Source organism: Gouania willdenowi, unplaced genomic scaffold, assembly GCF_900634775.1.
Source record: "Gouania willdenowi unplaced genomic scaffold, fGouWil2.1 scaffold_410_arrow_ctg1, whole genome shotgun sequence".
Taxonomy (NCBI): Eukaryota; Metazoa; Chordata; class Actinopteri; order Blenniiformes; family Gobiesocidae; genus Gouania; species Gouania willdenowi.
This window is the reverse complement of record NW_021145172.1, coordinates 35659-52298: the sequence shown is the minus strand read 5'-3', so window position 1 is coordinate 52298 and position 16640 is coordinate 35659. Positions and strand designations below refer to the sequence as shown.

At 43.6% G+C, this 16640-nt stretch overlaps 1 protein-coding gene across 1 annotated transcript; it reads left to right on the top strand.

The window, feature by feature from the left end:
• Positions 1–12841: 12841 nt before the first annotated feature.
• LOC114460152 (complement factor B-like) lies at positions 12842–16640 on the top strand (the record flags this gene model as incomplete). The annotated part of the gene is made up of 7 exons (XM_028442192.1): positions 12842–12923; positions 13336–13474; positions 13666–13742; positions 13831–13949; positions 14033–14162; positions 14262–14311; positions 16416–16640. Coding segments are annotated over 7 exons (771 nt in total), but the record flags the coding sequence as incomplete, so codon positions are not given.

Below are 16640 nucleotides of genomic sequence, written 5' to 3'. Positions count from 1 at the left end.
CCCCATCCGTGGAAGGCCTCGACACCCCTCGTCTCAGGAGCAGCGTAGCCCCGTCATTACGCTGCTCCCTGGGCGTGCAGTGAGATAATCACCCCGGGGGGAAAAGCACTGCTCCACCGAGAGAGGGCGCCACCGCATTGTGGACGGAGCCTCTTGAGGTGAGCGGATCACGGCATTTTACCCACTCTCTCCCTCAGAAAAGGCGAGAGAGAGTCCACGCTGGAGCCCGCCCTGGGTCGGTGCTCTCATAGATACACAGGTGCTGGTCATAAAATGAGAATATCATGAAAAAGTTGATTTATATAAGTATTTCCATTCAAAAAGTGAAACTTGTATAATGTATACATTCATTTCACACAGACTGACATATTTCAGGTGTTTATTTCTTTTAATGTTGATGATTTATAACTGACAACTAATGAAAACACCAAATTGAGTATCTCAGAAAATTAGAACATTTTGGACCATGGTGTCCCTGTTCTTGATTGGCCAGCAAACTGGCCTGACCTTCACCCCATAGACAATCCATGAGGTATTGTGAAGAGGAAGATGTGAGACACCAGACCCAACAATGCAGAAGAACTGAAGGTCACTATCAGAGAAACCTGGGCTCTCATAACACCTGAGCAGTGCCACAGACTGATCCACTCCATGCCACGCCCACTGCTGCAGTCATTCAGGTATAAGGAGCCCCAACTAAGTATTGAGTACATGCTCATACTTTTCATGTTCATACTTTTCAGTTGGCCAACATTTCTAGAAATCTTTTTTGTATCAGTTTTAAGTAATACGGGGTAATCTAACTAATTACTTTTCACACCGTTACAACGGCGTTATCATTACTGAACGTTAAATGCAGTGCGTTACATGCATTGATTGAATCGGTGGGGGCCTTAAGGTTGGGTGTTGGGGGGCGGAGTGCGCTGGCTTCACGGCTTCTAGGTGCTTTCTCGGGTGTGTATGTGGGGGGCGGTGGCTGCCTCTCGGCTTGGTGTCTTGACGGCGTTCTGGGGGGCTGCTCAGCCGGGGGGGGTTCTCTGGGCTCCCTGGCCCCCGCTCTTTCTGCTATTCTGGCTGCGTCCTCGAGTCCGGGGCAGCGCTTGGGTTTACAGTGGCGGTATCTTGCACATACATCGGTCTACGATGCACTTAGCATGCCTTGGACTGTGGAATAAAACTTGTAGTGGGCTTAACCTTAGACACGTTGATCCTAACACCTGTTTCAGTATTACCACTCACTCCTTCCCTCTGTCCACAGACACCACCATTATGTTAAACCTCACGTCTACAACTTCAACATCTCAATCTCACTTTACAGTAATCAACTCCTCCCCACCTTCCATTTCTCTTCCTTGAATGGCTCCTCCCTGCTCTCTTCCCCCTCCACTTCCCCCCCACCCCCTCACCTAGGTGTAACACTGCTCTCTCTTTTTATATTCTCCCTTAATAAAGCTGTTAACAAGGTTCTTGATTTGCTACCAAAATTAGTGTGTTTTCAGAATTATCCCCAAAGTAAAATTTAGTTTATCTTAGTTTCACTTTCTATTTTCATATATCTATGTAAAGAGCCCTGCCTTGTTACAGCTTAGCAACCATCACAATTCACTTCCTTTTTCTCTCCACCAATCAGGAGTCAGTATTCTCCATCCTAACTTTCAGGTAAGTCAGTGCGCAGGTATCTTTCCTCGGGGAGACTTGTTCAATCCTTCCAGCAACTTCACGGAATAACCTCTCTTTCTTCTTCATTCATGTGTTCATAGCATCCATGAGAATGTAAGTTCATGTCATATGTATTGCCTGTCTATGTTTAGTGTAGTTTATTTACAGTATTCACCGTGTTTCTTGTGAGAATAATTGTTAATGTGCAAGGCTTCACTCTACACGTGTGATGCACGTGGATGCATCTCAGCCATTTGCCAGCGTTCAGCTAAAATTTAACCCTTTCTTTGCCAGCCTAATTATAATCCCGGTTTTGTAGTTTGGGTTAGTTATCAGAGTTTACTATAACAAACTACTTTACAGTGTAACTAAGGTATACATGTATTATTTAGGTTTGTGTCCTTTTTTACACTTCAGTGAATTTATCATTTATATAGAGCATAGTCATTTAGACTTCTTATTATTGGCATTTCTTTATTATTATCATTAGTCTTAGTAACCATCACTCATTATTCTGTTTTATTCCATTTGTTTAGAAAACGTGAACATCATGTACAGCGCCATCTATTGCAACCTGCAATAAAGAGTTGCATGAGTGTGAATCCTGTCTTTCTCATTGTTCTGGCCGGACAACCTGGAGAGATTGAAGAATTATAATTAGTCCCTAGTTACAGTCTTATCTGAGGTCACAAGTGTGGGTCTCCTTCCTGACACCTCCTTTACAAAAGTGTTTCTTACCCTTCCTTAGGGAGGGCTGTGACGGTCACAATTATGCAATAAAATAATGCAATTTATTTAATTGCAATAACAAAAAAATAAATACAATGCATTGCTGTCTAAAAAGATTGCAGTTCTTGTAGTGTTGACCTTTGACAGCATGTGCAGACAAAAAAATAAATAAATTCTGACCAGCACGAAGTAGCCTTCACTGGCTGCTGCTTGCAGCTGTTCCCTGTTTGTTTGTGTGATACACTCACTGATCCAGGGTGAATCGGCCCGTGTCTACAGGGAAGGAGATCTCTCTCTGGTTAGACAAGTGATCTCTGGGGTTCTATTTTCATCATATTTCTCACCTCATACTGTATTACTCATAGAATTAGGGTTATGTAAATAACCTAAGGTTCTTCCTCTCTGCCTCCGTTTCAGTACTGTCGGTCCTGTGTCAATTCATTTGATTATGTTAAATTAATATGATTTATGACAAGTGTCATCACCCCAGGGGCGATGACACTTGGGGTGTCATGAATCAGGTTATCTGCAGTAGCACTTGGAGGCAGCCTGCGTTTCACGGGAGATTCTCCTCTTACTGTAAAACAAAGGGACAATGCTGTCGCTTCTCCTGCACTTTCAGTGCAGGTTCTTTTTCATATGTGTGGGACTCTCACTCATATTGCTCATAGAACATGGCTTATGTGAATAACTATAAGTTACTTTCGTAACCCCGGTTCTATGAGTAATATGAGTGAGATGTCTCACTATAGGATACACACTCCCTGTAGCCCACGAACCCTCTCTGTATTCTGCCTTGGTGGCCTCCACAGGGAAGTATCCCAGCTGTGGATGGCCTCATGTGGGCTCGACCTCGTGCGTCATGACCAGTGTTGTGCTAGTCACTGAAACAAAAGTAACTAGTTACCACTATAGTTACTTCATTCACAAAGTAACTCACTTACTATTTTGATTACTTACACCAAAAAGTAATACGTTACTGGAAAAAGCAACTTTTGAGTTACTTAGAATTAAAATTTTTTTTTTTTTTTTGGGTCATTTGTGTCCGTACAGCTTCATATTAGTGCTGTAATAATATAATAATCCACTGTTGATCAACTGTGCTCCTGTATTAACATTGTTTTGTATAAAAGCTTCTGATAAATGAATTGTTACTGTATCCAACCCTACAGTTTATAATCATTACATTAACAGAACTAAACTCTGCTCAGTATTAATCTTTACAAACACCAATCTGACTGAACACTAAGTATTCTTTCAATACCAGTTTATTTATCTGAGACCAGCAGAAACTGTAAATATTACAAGGAATTGTGAAATAAATAAAACACAAAACAACCTGAATATTATTAAAATCAAAGATCAAAAATTAAAGTGGCATCAGCATCATAAAACAGTTGTGTTTAGCCTTAGAATGTTCCCTTACAGCTTTAGTACAAAAACTAGTAATAATGTTCAACATAAACACAAAAAAACACATGTGCCGTACTGTAAAGGGCCGCTGAAATGCGGACCTCCGGCGCTCTCACTTAAATTATTTGGGGCTCTCAGCGGTGTTCCTCTCACCGGTATACTTCCTTCTCCGTCTCTCAGGGGACATCATGTCCTGGTGAGGATGGATGGTACTATATCTGTGGCGTACCTCTACCGCCAGGGTGGTTGCGCTCTCATCGGTTGCGTATGCTGACGCGTAAACAGATCCTGTTGAGCTACGGCTGTCTCCTCTCATTGAGGGTGACGCACGCCCCGGGGATCCTGAACACGGGTTAAGACCTGTTGTCCAGGTGCATGCCGGTATTCGGGGAATGAATGTTACACCCACATGTGGTGCAACGGTTAGGGGTCCGTTTCGGATGGGCCAAGCAGTGCGCAAAGTTTTGCTCCCTGCACAGCAAGGATACTCTCCTTGGCGTTGATGCGCTAGTGCACAGTGGCTGTGCATGCTTCTTTACACATTCCCCCCTCTGGTGTCTCCAGAGGAGTCACATCCCCTTTCAGTGCCTGGTGGGGGTGAATATGTCATTCCTGCAGGGCCTGATTGACAAAAGCAAAGCCTTTTCCACTGTGAAAATGTACTTGGCGGCCTGTCACGTTGGCTTTGAGGACAAACAGTCAGCACCAACTGATCGGCCAGTTTATGAAGGGAGCACGCAGTACCACCGTGGGATCTGGCGGTGGTTCTGGAGGGACTTAAAACATCCTTTGTTTGAACCACTGGAGAAGGCGGGCCCTGAAGTTTGCCTCTCTTAAGGCTGTCTTGTTACCTGCGCTTTCGGTCCACCCTTGGTGCGCTCAGCTCTTTCCAGGTGATGCAAGGGTAATTTTGAGACCCAACCAGGCCTTTGTGCCGAAGGATGTGGCCTTTTTTGCCTCACAGGGTGAGCAGCGACCGCATGTGTTATATCCAGTCCATGCAATCTGCACCTATATGGATATGACGAGGAGCCTCAGGAGGAGCGATCAGGTGTGTTTGTCTCCTGAGCTAATTTCCACAAGGGGACGCCTGTTACTAAGCAACGCCTATCACACTGGGTGGTGGAGGCTATTGCTTTGGCTTACTCGAGTCAGGGTCTGCAGCCGCCTGTTGGTCTGCATGCACAATTGACTCGGAGTCTTGCCACATCCTTGGCTTTGTTCAGGGGAGTGTCTGTCCAGGACATCTGTGCGGCGGAGAGTTGTACCTCACCACTCACGTTTGTCCCCTTTTACATGCTGTACGTTTCCTCCCCGTGCGTGGTACGGGCGGTTTTACTGTCCTGATGTAATCAGACTTCTGCTCTGGGGGCTGGTACCGCTCGATTAGCATGTCTGCAATACAGGAGTTTCCATACCCCATAGTGAGACATCTCATGAAATATTTTGAAATACAACTTTAGGTTTTGTATGAAACCCTGGATCTATGAGTAATATGAGTGAGATGTCTCACCAGACGACCCTTCTTGCTCGAACAAGGAAAAGAGGTGTTTAGCGGATTGACGTGCTTCACAGGCCAGTCAGGATCGGCAGATTAAAAAAAATGCTTCTGAGGAATCTTACTCATATTACTTATAGAACTGGGGTTATATACATAACCTAAAGTTTTCTATGAACAAAAACTGTTGCAGCCAGTTACTGTTTACTATTTTTTTTATTTTCATTTTGCTTATAATTTGTTAAAGGAGGGAATAGAAGGCAAAAATGAATCACTTTCAAAATAAAATGCAAGGATAACTCAGGAAAACTTTCACAAACTAAAAATGGGCCCATTGTTTTTGGGTCGCAAACCCACCATTTAAGATCCCCTGCATTTAATCTTCCAATGATCTTGTCTCCTCTAATGTTGGCTTAAAGATGCAGTCTGCAGCTCTTATAAAAGTGACTTTTTGTCATATTTGCTAAAGCTGTCACTATGTAAGGAGAACTTTACATGAAACTAGTAGTTTGTGCAAAAAAAAACAGGCTCATTGAGCCCCGCCCCCCTGCTGCTCTTGCTGCCTTTGGCAGATTGCCGAGCAAAAAGAACCAATCAGAGCCAGGATTGTGTTTGATGGGCTGTCTGACAGGTGTCGCTCACAGTCCCCGCCCCTTTCCCGGGCTGGAGAGCCGTCTTTTTTTACAGTGTATGGTCTGGAGGAGTAGAAGATTGAATTGGTGACTTTTCTGCTTGAAAGGTCATTACTGCTGCTTGATTTACATTATGTTTGATTTGTAATTGTTACACTAGAACTCTGTAGTGCATGTGTTGTTCATGTGCACGCAGCAGCCTCCATGTGAGCTGCTGTAAGTGACACTGTGTTGTTGCTGCTGTTGCTGAGGTGTGTGCACATAGAGAGAGAGAAGCGCTGCAGTAACATGCTTTTAACAGAACATGTTATATTACTGTGATGTTGCTGTCTGGCTAACGTTAGCATGTTAGCTCCTCTGAGGGAAGGACCCGCAGAATATTTTCTACTATGACTATCTATCTATAACTTCCTCTTCCTCCCGACACACAGAGATGACCCGTTTAGCCCGGTTAGTTGATGGTTTTATCTCATTATCACAACATTATCAATAAACCACTCAGGTCCACACATGTTCTGTGTTAGGGTGTGGTGCTGTGAGCTGCTGGGTACGTCACAATATCACTCTGGAGCACCATAACCTCACTCGTTACTGTTTCTTTCTTGTTTTGCTGGGTAGCATCAGTGGCTAATCTCTCATCTAAAGGCGCACTGCTGCCATCTTCAGGGCACAATTGGTCACTACAACACCCCACAGCTTAGATATTGATGAGGGACCTCCGCCAGGGTGTTTTCTAGTAATCCCTGTAAAAAAATGCAATTGACGAGTTATTCGTCAATGGTGCTGAGCGTTTGGATTTTAAATGACGAGATATCTCGTCAGGGGCACTGAGTGAGTTAATGAACAAACAATACATTTACTTGTAATTTAAACTTTTACATGGATGATAGAAGTCTTCATTGAGCCACTACTTTCTCATCTGTGAAATAGTAGCTGATCAAACACCAATTGTGTTTAATGCTCTAGCTAAAAATACAATGAACTTCTCAAATGGTATTACTCTAGGTCATGTTTTTTTCATTTGAAGAATGAAGGTGTGAAGAAGTGTGTAAGATATGTTATAGTCTGTGTGGTTTTTATTACTTTATTAGTTATAGTTAAATGATTAAACGATAGTTAGAATATGAAATTATCCATGATTAACTGTGTGTGTGTGTGTGTGTGTGTGTGTGTGTGTGTGTGTGTGTGTGTTTGCAAAACATATCCATTGTCCACCATAGCTGGTTTAAACTAGTTTGGGCCAGTGTGGGGGTATGTGACCCACTGCAGGGACATATGAGCCTTTTTCTCCCCCAAAGTTTTCGTGTTACCATATATGGTATTAAGCCTGCACCCAGAGCGCTGTTGCACAGCCCTCTGGGTGTGGTCTATGTTTTCTATAATAAATACCTGGTTCTGAGGCATCACCATCAGAGCAATCCAACTTATATCGGACTTTTGTGTCTCTTTTTGTTGGGTTTTTCTCCGAGCTGCAGCTCGCACCTCTCTGCCTCTGGTCGCCTTTTAAGTCAGATAGTGTTTTTCTCCCTGAGTTGTGATTGCAACGGTCTTAACGTATTTAGACCCAACATTCACATTTTAGCAACGGTCTTAACGTATTTAGACCTAACATACACTGGTGCCGAAACCCGGGACCTTACATCTTTTCGTCTGGATCGGTGCGGGCGCAACCGGACCATTAGTAAAACTGCCGGCACCCCCTCCTTTGCAGGGGTGGTCACAGCTTGTTCCAGCACCGACCCGGACGGGGAGTGACGGGTCCCACGAACCAGGGAGAACACTGACGAGGTGAGAAGTTGTTTCTTTTCACCATAGTACCCGTGACGTACAACGGGGAGTGAAGACCGTGGTGGGTGACGTAAAACTCACACGGCGTGGTAAAGGGACAGAGGGCAGACGGGAGTTGTTGTGTGTTGTTTCTTTGTGTGTTGTTTCTTTGTGTGTTGTTTCTTTGTTGTAACGGTGTCTGTAAATCCCGTGCTGAAAACATGGGTAACGCGCAGCGTAAAGCATTGATGGAAAATAATGATGTGAAATTCATGCAGAGAAAGTATCCCGGTAGTTGTTGCTATTTAGAAGATTGGTACAAAAATTGTGGGTTTGCAGGGAAGTTAGCAGCAGCTAAAATACAGCCTTTTGATGAGACCGTGTGTGTACCGCGTAGAGTTGAGGAGACAAATCAGCAACAGAATGGGGCCGCAGGGGGTTTACAAGAGGGGGGAGCAGTTGCAGGACAAGAAACAAAGGGACCTGTGACTAGGGCGACTTACACAAAACCCCCAAGCCACGAAGAAATAAGTGCGTGTCGTCAGAAATCAGACGAGACGCCAATGGAATATCGTGCCCGTTTAGAAACGGTTTTTAGGACTAATAGCGGGCTTCCTCATTCTCCGCTGGTGGATAATCCATACCAAATACAGCTAAAAATGTGGTTAATTAGTGGTTTGTTGCCAAACGTGTCAGATTTCATAAAAGCAAACTGTGTCACACACCGTACCCTCACTGTTCCAGAGCTAATGGAATGGGCCGAACATGCTTATGAAGTCACTGAGAAAAAGAAAGCAAAAACTGAATCAGCTAATGTTAATGTATTGGCTGAGGCCATGGCTGCAGCTCTAATGAGCGAACGCTCAGGGTTTAAAAGACAGGGAAAAAAGCCATATCGTACTAGAACGCCTGATGAGGAATAAAGCCTGTAATTAATGATTTACTGACTGCAGGCGTGTTACAGGAACATGACTCAGCTGAATGCAGCACCCCCATCTTCCCTGTAAAAAAGCCACAGGGGGGCTGGAGGATGGTACATGATTTAAGAGCAGTAAATCAGGCTGTTAAATCACGAGCTCCAAATGTACCAGGCCCACACACATTGTTAAATGAATTACAACCTCATCAAAAATGGTTCACTGTAATTGATTTAAGTAATGCATTTTTCTCCATTCCTCTTCATAGTACAGCGCAGGGATGGTTTGGATTCACATAAAACAAAATGGGTGACTGAAGGTGCTGTTAAAAATGACTCTGGAGTATTTATGTTAAATGACAAGCCGTGTTTGCCTAGATGTATGTTTGACGTCGTTGCTAGAATGAGCCATGGGTTGGCCCATGTCTCAACAGGAGGGATGGTAGATATAGTCAAACAGTCATTTCATATACCACTAGGACTCCAAACCCATTTTAAAAACTTTTGTCGTCAGTGTATCATCTGTTGTCGTCATAACCCTCAGGGTAATGTTAGGCCCCCTCGGGGTAAGACGCCAGCTGGTACATATCCTTTTGAGGTCATTATGATGGATTTCATAACACTGCACACTATTCAGAGGTATACGTATTGTTTGGTTCTGGTGGACTCATTCTCAAAATGGGTCACCATAGTGCCCGCTAAAACAAATGATGCAATGACAGTGGCAAAGGCCCTTTTGACACGAATAATACCTCAACATGGCATCCCACGACAGATTTGGAGCGACAATGGACCCCATTTTGTTAACAGAGTAATACTCCTGCTGACAGAGGCCATGGGCATTGAATTAAAACATCACTGCTCCTACCACCCGGCTAGTGCTGGATTGGTAGAACGCAACAATGGTACCATTAAAAACAGATTAAAAAAAACTGTAGAACAAACAAACAGGCCCTGGCCAGAGTGTGTTAACCTGGTAGAAATGTACATGCGCATAACACCAAACACACAGGGTTTGACCCCCTTTGAGGTTGTCACAGGACGACCTTTTCACCTACCCCTCACCAGTTCTAAGTGGGTGCAGGATCAGGAGGGAGAGTTGGATCCAATAACAAAATGGATGGTTAAATTATTCACAGATGCTGAAATTGTTGAAGCTAATACACTGCCTAGTCTCTCTTTACCTGTTTCAGATCCCCTTCGTCCTGGTGATTGGGTCCTCATCAAGGTGATTAAGAGAAAACACTGGTGTACTCCACGGTGGGACGGCCCTTACACAGTTCTGCTAACCACACCAACTGCATTTAAGATAGCTGAAAGACAGACGTGGATACACCAATCACACGGGAAAAAAGGTACAGAAACCCACCACAGCAGGTGATACACCCTAGTAACACAGAGATGGATCTGTTGTTCCTCCTCCTCCTCGTGGGATCCCAGGAAGTGCTAGCAGGGGCTCTAAGCTCACCTTGGTATGATTACATAGGTAGATGCCCCGGGGGCTTTAACCTCGTTATGTGCATACCACAAATACCGGACATTTTAAGTGACGTTACAATTCCACTAGAGGCTCTGGCTAATAAAGGCTACACACCATGGAAACATGGTAAGGACTATGTAAATTATGAATGGTACATGCAAGTCCGGGGAGCAGACCAATCATGGTCTACTCATGGTTGGTCTGAGGTACTCCTCCATACAAGCTACACCCCTATTACATGGCCCCTCACACCATCTACACGTACCGTTACAGCGGCATATCTGTCATTGCGAAAAACAATTGTTCAGAAACAAAAAATCCTACTCCTAACCGTTAACACCACCGCGGTACCTCCGTCTTGTTTGCTTATGGGATTCGGCCCTGACGTACAAGGAACAGATCCCATCTTTTGGGTGGATATTTGTATTACACCTCCGGCCACTCCCATTGTAGTTAAACCACGCATGGACATAGTGTTATCACCTGAGGTTAGACAGAATATACGAGTTATAAATGCAAAACCTATGCCAACAGAAGAACCTGACTCGTTACTCGCATTACTGTCTGAACAGAATAATCACGTCCATCATCGTCTGCGCGCTAATTCTTGGTACCGTATGGTAGAACTATCTGCACGAACAGTAACTAATGATAGTTGCTATGTTTGCTCACATCTGCCGCATGCTGTAAAATCCCCAACTTTGTTGTCTGCGTCCCTTCCAGTCCCTGACTCAAAGAAAGTACTAGAATGTTTACAAAATAAGTCCGCGACCCCGTGCCCTCCTGTTCTACCAGTGCTAAAGACCCTCGAACCCCTAGGTCAGGCTGCTAAACACCTAAACACGAATGATGTCCCTTGTGGTAATTATACTCACTGCTATCCTTTATGCGTACGATTTAATGGTCCACCAACTAACACCAAAGGTCTACCATCAGTAGACATAAACCATTGTGCTACCGTTCAGAACGTTCGTACGGTTGTCCCAATGTTTGCTAGAGACGGTGTTTGGTTGAAGTGCGGTGATAAAGTTTATCCTTCCCCTCCAATTAATATGTCAGCCGTTTGTGTACCAGTAGCAGTCACAGATGGGTCTTTCATAGTTCATATGACAATGCCTAGTCGTTCTCGTCGTGAGATTATAACCTTCACACCTCATGATGCAATATGGGGCTCAGATGTCCCTCCCGAACATAGATATTGGTCAACTAGTCAAAAAGTCGTTCATGCTCTTTTCCCTAATATAGGCGTGGGTAAGAATTCCCTTATGGTAGAGACCCTCCAATACCGCTTTCACATGCTTCTTAATGCATCTTTAGCTGTTAATAACAAAATGAATGCTAGAACAGCGGCCACCGCGCAAATGGCTATTCAGAACCGTATGGCTTTAGATACGATTTTAGCTTCCACAGGTGGTGTGTGTGCTATGGTGGGTGCTACCTGCTGTACATACATACCTAATAACTCCTCGGAGTCCATCGAAGACGCCCTGCAAACACTCCGCAACCTGGAAGGTGCCATGTCAGCTGACGAGTCCAATGTCCATTCATCCGGGTGGGACTGGCTGTTCCAAGGCTCCTGGTTCCAATTCCTGCTACGTCTGGGTCTCCCTCTTCTGGCTGTGCTGCTGGTCGTTGGTCTTGCCTGCTGCTGCATCGTCCCCTGTGTGAAGAAAGGCATAGACAACATGATCATCGGTGCTATGCAGGTTCAGGCCTCCCCAGAGTACCAACTCCATGTTATGGGTCTCTCCCCATCTGCCCCATTGATGGACTAAGACCCTGCCACACCTTCCCATCATCACAGTGAGCGGTAAAGGTTCACTGCTACTGGAGGGTTATGTGCTGGTAACCTCTGACCCTCCCTTACCAACTCCAAACACACACTGAGACCTAAAGCCCTATTTTCAACACCATGGTTTTGGGTCATCAGTTGTACATACACCCTGAACTGTCTCCAGATCACCGTGGATCAGAATCGATGTTCGCCCCAGCAGGGGGGGACGGTGGGGAATTTTTCCCGTACTAGCTGTCGGGTTTTCGCCCCACCTCACGGTGGTCATCCCTGTTGTTTTGGTCCTATGATGGCACCGGGTAAACCTGTGAAGACGCCCGTCTGCTTGATGTTTTCCAAACCCACAACAGGGCGGATATGTAAGATATGTTATAGTCTGTGTGGTTTTTATTACTTTATTAGTTATAGTTAAATGATTAAACGATAGTTAGAATATGAAATTATCCATGATTAACTGTGTGTGTGTGTGTGTGTGTGTGTGTGTGTGTGTGTGTGTGTGTGTTTGCAAAACATATCCATTGTCCACCATAGCTGGTTTAAACTAGTTTGGGCCAGTGTGGGGGTATGTGACCCACTGCAGGGACATATGAGCCTTTTTCTCCCCCAAAGTTTTCGTGTTACCATATATGGTATTAAGCCTGCACCCAGAGCGCTGTTGCACAGCCCTCTGGGTGTGGTCTATGTTTTCTATAATAAATACCTGGTTCTGAGGCATCACCATCAGAGCAATCCAACTTATATCGGACTTTTGTGTCTCTTTTTGTTGGGTTTTTCTCCGAGCTGCAGCTCGCACCTCTCTGCCTCTGGTCGCCTTTTAAGTCAGATAGTGTTTTTCTCCCTGAGTTGTGATTGCAACGGTCTTAACGTATTTAGACCCAACATTCACATTTTAGCAACGGTCTTAACGTATTTAGACCTAACAAAGTGCTTCGGCTCACTGGTAACATCAAACTTTATCCTGACTGCTGCTCACTGCTTCCGGAAACAGGACAGACCTGAGCACGTCACAGTAGAAATCAGTGATGGAAAGAACACGGGTGAGATAAACTCATCTGATCAGTGAGGCATCTAAAAAAGGTTGTAAGGGGGTTGATGTTGGGGCAGACATGGGCAACTGACATCCTGGCAGTAAAATGCACAAAATTATAAAATAATATAACTAAAAGGACAACAAAAGTACACAAAATGACTCCAGAAATAACAGAAAAATAAACAAAAACAGATTAAACCCTTTGTTCTTTCCTGTGTTAATGCTCAGATTGGTCATTATTCTAAATGTAGACATGAATGTTAATAATGTGACCCTCGGATGAGACATATACATTTTTGTGGCCCATGCTGGGTTAAAAGTTGCCCATCTCTGACAATGCATGATATCAAACATTTTACCAATTTCTAGGTTTGTTTTACAGTAAATTGAAGTCATACCAATTCCTTTTGTGGTTACAGTGAGAAGAGTAAAAAATTTATTCGTACATGAAAAATTTGACCCCGGTGCCAGAAAAGAACAGGGTGTTCTGGTGTTCTATGACTATGATGTGGCTCTCATTCAACTCGAGGAACATGTTGTAATCGCTGATACAGTGCGGTAAGATGTCCATGATTCAAACACACAACCAGTCCAAATTTTGGCCACACCTTCTAATTAGGAATAAAGCTGCTGGAGACCCTAACTTATTTTCTCAGATAATGACAAGGCCTCATTGTTTAATAAATCAAAGAAATCAAAAAAACATTTAAAAAAAGATGTAAACACTGCATCTTTCTTTTCGTCTTCAGACCTATTTGCATACCTTGCACAACGGAGACCAGAGATGCTCTAAGATTGGACAAAAATTCCACCTGCAAACAACAAGGTGGAGTAATTCCTCTGGGAACCGAGACCTAAATTGTTGATCATTGACAACCTGAGGTGAAGTGTGAGTGTGTTTTGTTTGTTCACAGAGGAACTTTTGCTCGGTGATGACACTGTACATTTGAGTTTCCTCACCAGGGCGTCGGTGAATGATGACACAGTGAACGAAGTACTCGTAAAAGATGTGCAGGCTAAGTTGGGCGATAACGTGAGTAAATACTCTACGGCCTTTTATTGTGTACATGTGTTGCTTTTACATTTCTAAAGAACTTTGGTACCTCTCCCAAACAGAGACCCGAATGCATTAAACATGCTCTTGAAGCACCAAACGTAAACACAGACAATGTCACAATTCCTGTAACTGAGAACTTTCTCTGCACTGGTGGCCAATATCCTACTGTTGACCATAAAGCATGTACAGGTATCTTTACACGCAACATTTCTAGCTTATGCATGCAAAATGTAGGCCAAATCAGAGAGTGTGTGTGTGTGTGTGTGTGTCTGTGTGTGTGTGCTATAGGTGACTCTGGTGGTGCTGTGTTCAAGGACTATGACTATCGCACCGTACAGGTGAGGATTGGAACATTGCCTGGTATGAATTGTGCATGAATGTTGGTGGCGGTCAGAGGGGCCGTAGGCACAAAATGGCAGCCACACTTCTGTACCACCACTGGTATGACTGGTGTGAATGAATAGTGGGGTTCGTCCGTAAATTATCTCCCATCTCCTTTTGTAGCCACTTTTCCTCAACCCCCAGAAATGTTTAAGTGGCGGTCATGATAAGGAGCATTCCAATTCTCTAAAAGCCAAGGAAAGGAGGCTCAATGCTTCTTTTATAACCTTATTTAGCCTGGGAAACACTGATGCATCCTTTACCAAAGGAGATCACATAATGCTGCCCCACAATTCCTTTCGGCGACAACATTTAAATGGACCCGCTGATCAGAGCATTGATGGAAACATAATTCATTCACCTAGGAATGCTTTGTGCAGTTGTACATGTGTATGCCTACACTGTCATGTAGGCATGTATCTAGCATAAATGTAAGAATTTCCTAAAATCATACTTTTTTTGGATTAATGTTGATTTCTGATGGGAAGGTGAGTGTGAGCAACCATTCGCAATGTGACGTTCTTTTAGTTTCACTTTAGTTCCTCGTAGCCTTGTAGCCTACATTCAAACCTTGAGATATTGGAGATTATATCAGCGGTTAGAGGCACAGAGGAAAGTGTTATAAATGGCTTGTAGTAGTCCATTTTGGGTAATTTGTAGTTTTGCCACTACGGCATGCGTCACTAATAGGGATGTAACGATTCACGATACTGGGTTCACGATACAATTTTCTCACGATTTATTTTACATAATGGGACTGTACATAAATGACTGAAAAATATTCCTTTGTTTTTTTTTGGGGGGGGGGGAACACTGTACTATTTTCCTTTTATTTTTCATTGTCAAAAGAATCTCTTGATAAACTATGCAATGCAATTTTACTACAAATAAATCTTGAATGAAATAAATAAAGGAATAATACAAATAAAGAAGAAGCCTATAAATTTAAATTATGGTTCTATAGTAAACAATGCAAAACTGCATAATCGTTGTTTGTCTATTTAAAAGTGCAACTGAAAATGTATTTTGTTCCTTAACAATTGGACTTTAAAAAAAAAAACAGTCATTGCCCTGTATTTATGCCAGATATTTGTTTCGACCAGCAGAGGGCGCTGGTAACCCAGTGGTCGGTTGGGATGCAGCTATTCTGTGCAGTGAAGAAGAGATGCTATGCTAGCAGACAGAGCTAATAGAAAAACGTGACTTTTACAGATATTCACATAATATTAGATATTCTTTCGGTGCTAAAGGGGTAATGAATCACTACATATTTAAGAGTAGAAGGCGGCTAGAAAGAGAGTAGTAGCAGATTCCGCCAGCCCCGTCAACATTCCAGCGACGGTGGCTCAGGCGACCGTGGCTCAGGTGGTAGTGGGTCGTCTTCTGATCGAGAGGTTGGGGGTTCGATCCCAGTACCTGACTATGTGTTGAAGTGTCCTTGGGCAAGACACTGAACCCTAAGTTGCTCCCAGTGGTCGACTAGCGCCTTGCATGGCAGTCCTGTCCCACTGGTGTGTGAATGTGAGAGTGATTGGGTGAATGAGCTGATATGTGAAGCGCTTTGAGACTGTTTCAGTGGTGATAAAGCTCTATATAAAATCAAGTCCATTTACCATTTACCATTCTGGATAGCACCCTCTGCTGGTCAAAAAAAGTACTGTAATTGAATTTTCACAGCATCTATATGAACCTTGATATCTATGAATCGATTTTTAACTGCCTTACGATTAATTGTTACATCCCTAGTCACTAACCTTGCACTAACTCGGATTATTACATCACCAACAATGTGATGGCCTTTCCCTACCTCCCTTAGGAAGTCTCCTAACACTTTTCCTTAACCCTGTGATGTCACCCACAGGGTTAAGGAAAAGTGGATAGGAAAGGAGATAGGATGACTATTCATGGTTTCTGTAACTTCTGTAATGCACTTTGAGTCTCCTCTAAAATATTGCTATATAATTCCTAACCATTATTATCAACCGTGTACGGAAGAGGGAACGACTCATTTCACTTCTTTCTTCCCCTTTTGTCCATACTCTGAGGTGTGTCTCTTCACAGGTGGGTGTGGTCAGCTGGGGAACAAAGGAACTCTGCCAATCAGGAGGCCTGGTCAATTCAGACGCGAGCTCCAGAGATTTCCACATCAATCTTTTCAAAGTTGTTCCTTTTCTAAAACGTATTCTTGGAAATGACAACCAGGATGATTTTTCACCTCTGGTGTTTTTGAATTGAGCTACATCAGCTGTATCAGTCTTTGAAAACAATGATGTTTTCAGAGACGAC